The sequence below is a fragment of the Montipora foliosa genome, unplaced genomic scaffold (assembly GCF_036669935.1).
Source record: "Montipora foliosa isolate CH-2021 unplaced genomic scaffold, ASM3666993v2 scaffold_420, whole genome shotgun sequence".
NCBI lineage: Eukaryota > Metazoa > Cnidaria > Anthozoa > Scleractinia > Acroporidae > Montipora > Montipora foliosa.
The window spans coordinates 674,372-679,371 of record NW_027179724.1 but is presented as its reverse complement, the minus strand read 5'-3'; the positions used below and the strand labels follow the sequence as shown (position 1 = coordinate 679,371).

Sequence of the window (5,000 nt, the reverse complement as noted above, 5' to 3'; positions counted from 1 at the left end):
ACGAGTAATCGCAAGGTCTCTAGGATAACTTCCCGAGTTTCCCGGTATCACTTCCAGAATGATTTACACTCACAGAAATGACGTTCTTACCTTGGTCCTTAGCTTGCACTGAAAGTAAATGTCGTTTCATATTCTCATAGTCCAGTTTCTTGACTGTTACTATATCGCCGGTTATCCCATCGATGCTAAAAGAATTTTTATCATTGCCCGTAATAATAGAATAGACCACTTGACCGCTTTTGCCCGAGTCTCTATCCGTGGCAGTGACTCGTAGAAGCGACGTCCCAATCGATACGTCTTCGGAGACCTCTACGGAGTAATCGTTTGGATCAAATATCGGTCGATTATCGTTCACGTCGGTGATAGTGATGTTAACACCGACAACAACGCTCTTGTTCGTGTTGTCGTCTCTAGCTTCGACTAACAGCAAGTAATTCTTGCCCTTTTCGTAGTCCAAACCTAGTTTGTTCACTGCTATGATTCCAGTTCTGCGCCCAATTCGGAACAACGACTGATGGTCATTCGTGATGAAAAAGCCTATTCTCGTACCGTTAATTCCTGAAGCACCGACTCTGAGAACCTCCGTTCCGGGTTTTGTGTCCTCGGGAATGCTCGCTTCGTACGACGGCAGGTTGAACCTCGGCGTTCGGCTGATTTGAATCTTAACACTCACAAAGGCTTGTTGAGGAGGGACACCACGATCGGTTGCCGACATCACGACGAAGAATAACGATTCCTGTGGGCCGACTTCAATCTTCTGCGCTGTGTAGATACTGCCTGTGTCTCGGTCGATCGTGAACTCCTGGATAACACTGGGAAACGCATAAGATATTTCACCATTGGTGCCGCTATCTTTGTCTTCGGCGCTGACTTGCAAGATGAAAGTTCCGGTGGCTGTTTCTTCAGACAATGTGGCCTGGTACGAGCTGTTCAAGAACTCTGGGGCGTTGTCGTTTACGTCGATAACGTTCACCGTCAGGGTGGTCTGTGATTGGTAAGTTCCATCAGAAACATTAATGTTCAATGCATAGGACTGAGTCTGCTCGAAATCAAGGGATCCTAAGACAGTAACGACGCTGATCGAACGATCAATGTGGAACAAAGTTTGAGTGTCCCTACCATTGCTGAAGGAGTAAATCAAGTTTGGCATTTCATCTGCGTCTAAAGCAGCGATTCGCTTCACGACATACCCCACTTTGACGTCTTCATCGACGCTCACCATGTAAGGTCCAGAGAATGATGGAACGTTGTCGTTAACGTCGACAACATTCACAAACACGTGACTTGAACTGGACAAGGGTGGGCTACCCTGATCAGTTGCCTTGACAACAAGGTCATAAAATTCACGCTCTTCGCGGTCAATTTGACCGTTGATTGATAAAACACCCGTCTGCGAGTTGATGGCGAATTTGTTCTTGACATTCCCAAGAACAATCTCGTACGATATTTCCTTGTTGCTGCCAGAATCCCTGTCCGTTGCAGTTACCATGCTCACGGTCCTTGCGCTGAAACCACTAGAGAGTAGTGCATCATCTTCGGCTAGTTGGGCAGAAATATTGGCAGGATGAAACAACGGTTTGTTGTCATTCACATCCAGCAAATTCACGTTTAGTGTCAGGTAGGCATTGCGTGACGAAAAGGTCTCGAGTGAGGCGATAATCTGAAGCCGGAAGTGACGCATTCTCTCAAAGTCAAGAACTGCTTTATTTGCAATTGCCACGATACCGCTTTGTCGGTTGATAATGAACGCGTTGTCATCGTTTCCACTGATGATACTGTAAACAATACCACTTGAACTCCCCGACCTCGTGGCCATCACTCGCGTGACCTCTTGACCATTCGGGCTGTTCTCGGAAATGGAGACATTCGCAGGGGTGCTGTTTACAAATATTGGGGGATTATCCGTGATCGGACCAACGGTTATCTCCACTATTCCTCGCCCAGTGAGATTACCACCATCATCTGCTAATACGTTAAGAACATAAGTTCCATTCGGTATCAATGTAACGCCTTTTTTGACTCGTAGCTCTCCAGAGCTTGTCAATTGAAAATATAAAGAACTGTCGACGAGTTGGTAGGTCATTTGCGTGATTGACACGGAATCTGGGTCCGACGCGCTCACCGTTAAAACAAGCATTCCTTGAACAACCGAAGGTTGGATCTGGCTGCTATAGGGTAGCTTTTGAAACACGGGCGCGTGGTTATTCTCGTCAATGAGAGAAATCTTAACTTCCGCTGAGTCTCGCCTGGAGACAACACCACGATCAGTAGCGTAACAGTTGAACGTGTACTCATGAGTCACCGAGAAGTCGAATTGTTGCTGGGTGTAGATCGCTCCAGTCTTGGAATCGATACGAAAGACGCTAAAGGTTTTGTTGCTCAAGGAATAAACCACTTCCCCGTTTAATCCCTGGTCGCTATCAACAGCTGTTACGTTGAAAATAGCCGTGTTGATTGGTGTAAGTTCCCGGATGTTGATGTCATAAGAAGCTCGAAGGAACGTTGGCCGGTTGTCATTGACGTCACCAACAACTATTGTCACGTGAGCGCTGGAGTTATAAAACGGAGGTGTGATGTCGCAGGCCGTGACAAGTAAATCGTAGCGAGGTATATTTTCTCTGTCGAGCTCGGCTGTAGTCAAAAGTTCTCCGGTTAACTCATTGATAGCAAAATTCTTATCTTCGTTGCCACTTGTTATAGCGTACCTCAGTCGGCCATTTTGCCCGATATCTGGGTCTTGCGCAGTCATCACATGAAACATGAATGGCGCTCGGTTCTCCATCACGGTTAAATTCAACCAGGACGGATTAAAAACTGGGGCGTGGTCATTCCTATCCAGGACAGTGATTTTCACCGTACAGGTGGCAACACGGAACGGAAATGCTTTATCACTGGCGTAAACAGTGAGAAAGTACGCATCCATCTCCTCGCGGTCCAACGTTGAATTTGTGGAAATTAACCCAGTAGCCGCATCAATGACAAATTTCGGCATAACCTCCCCCCTTGGGATGTTGTAGCTCAAGGCACCGTTTGAGCCGCTGTCAAGATCATGTGCGCTAATCATCATCACAGGGATACCAACTGGCTCATTTTCGTAGACATCACCGCGAAAAAGTCTTCGGTTAAACTGTGGCGCGTTGTCGTTAACGTCTACAAGATCTATAGTCAGCGACTGGTAAGATGTCAGACGAGGAGAACCTGAATCTGTGGCTGATATGTTTAACAAATACTTGGTTTTAGTTTCGTAATCCAATGCACCGTGAAGCTTCAGCAGACCAGAGTCTGGGTCGAGAAAAAATTTATTACTGTCTTCCTGTACGATTGAGTACCTGATCAGCGCATTATCGCCGGAGTCCTGGTCGATGGCAGTAATAGTGATGATAGGGTAACCGAAAGGTTCGTCCTCCAATACAAACGTTCGGCCAGGCGACACAAAATCTGGCTTATTATCGTTCGTATCCAGTACAAGTATAAACACTGTCAGGGTACTCGATAATCGCTCGGATTCCGAAAAGGCATGATCCGTGGCTCGGACATTTAAAGTGTACTCATCTACCGACTCACGATCGATTGCCCCGATTGTCTGCAACACACCTGTCGTCGGATTAACTTTAAACTTCGGAGGCTGGGGCTGAGAATCGATTGAATACCGAATCCAACTGTTTTGTCCAGAGTCGTAATCGTGAGCTGTGATTGTTGTCACGTTGAAGTTGATAGGAACACCTTCACGCAAGGCTACCGTGACAGGGTTCTTGTCAAATATCGGTGTGTTATCATTGGAATCCAACACGTATACCGTGACAAACAAGTAGCTGCTTTGCCTGTTTTGTCCCTGGTCACTCGCCACGACCCTCAACTGGTACTTTCTCTTTCGTTCGTAATCCAACTGCTTCAGAAGGTTAATTACACCGGAAGTGTCATTGATGGCAAAATAACCACCGGCGTTACCCTGATCAATGGTGTAACGAACTTGTCCATTGTTCCCAGCGTCAATGTCACTGGCTGTCACGATAGTCACTACAGTTCCAATTGGGAGTTTTTCCGGAACATCCACAAAGAAGCTGTTGTTGACAAAGCGAGGGGGGTTGTCGTTCACATCCAATAAATCAACAGTAACAATCAAGATGTTGTCTTTCGGGGGCGATCCGTGATCTTCCGCCACAACGAACAAAACGTATCGGTCTCTTTGTTCACGATCCAATGTCGCAGCCGTTGTTATTTCGCCTGTTTGACTGTCCACAGTGAACATGGCAGTCTCACCAATCATATGACCGCCTGTTAAGTTGTAGCTGATCTTACCGTTCTCACCAGAATCTGGGTCGTCTGCGACAACCTGAAAAAAGGAAACAAGCAGAAATAATTAGTGCGTTCCAGAATGAATATCCATAGAATAAGGTATGGAACAGAGGCCTTGTTGCATATACTAGCAATAATCAAGGGTCAGTGAGGTGTGTTCGATTCCTTTTTTGTTATCGACGAGGCATTTGAAAGTAGTTTTGGGGAGAATCATTTTGTACCCTTGTCTAGTATTCATTCAGAAATGAAGGTATCTTGACTGTTATCTTGTTGCTAATAATTTTACTAAAAAAAAACAATTATAAAATGCATGTGTTATAATGCAACATCAGTTTTGCGGGATACCAGTACCCTCCTTGCTGGATAGCCAACCGGAGTGACGTCACCCATCCAAGTATTAGCCTCCAAGTTCCAGGCTCTCAGGTAGTCGCGAAAACGAAAGCAACTGCGTATGAAAAACGTGTGCGAGCTTGGGTCGAGGCGAGGCCCCAGCCCAAGCTCCCACTCGTTTTTCAAACGCGATTGTTTTCGTTTTCCCGACTACATGGGAGCCTGGAACAGGCTATCCAAGAATGACAAGGATGCATCTAAGCCAGTCGCTCGTCATTTTAATCTCCCTAACCATTCCAAAAAACACATGGCTATCTAGGTACGACAGAAAGTCGCAAGAATCTGGAACAAAAATTCATCTTTCAAATCGGCAC

General features: G+C 46.1%; 1 protein-coding gene across 1 annotated transcript in view; it reads right to left on the bottom strand.

Moving 5' to 3' along the window:
- The window catches only part of LOC137988527 (protein dachsous-like), a 23,883-nt gene that overhangs the window by 2,611 nt on the left and 16,272 nt on the right, over positions 1 to 5,000 (bottom strand). Inside the window, exon 4 of the mRNA XM_068834530.1 lies at positions 91 to 4,333. Within this exon, the coding sequence (XP_068690631.1) occupies positions 91 to 4,333 (4,243 nt within the window). The remainder of the gene's footprint in view (positions 1 to 90; positions 4,334 to 5,000) is intronic.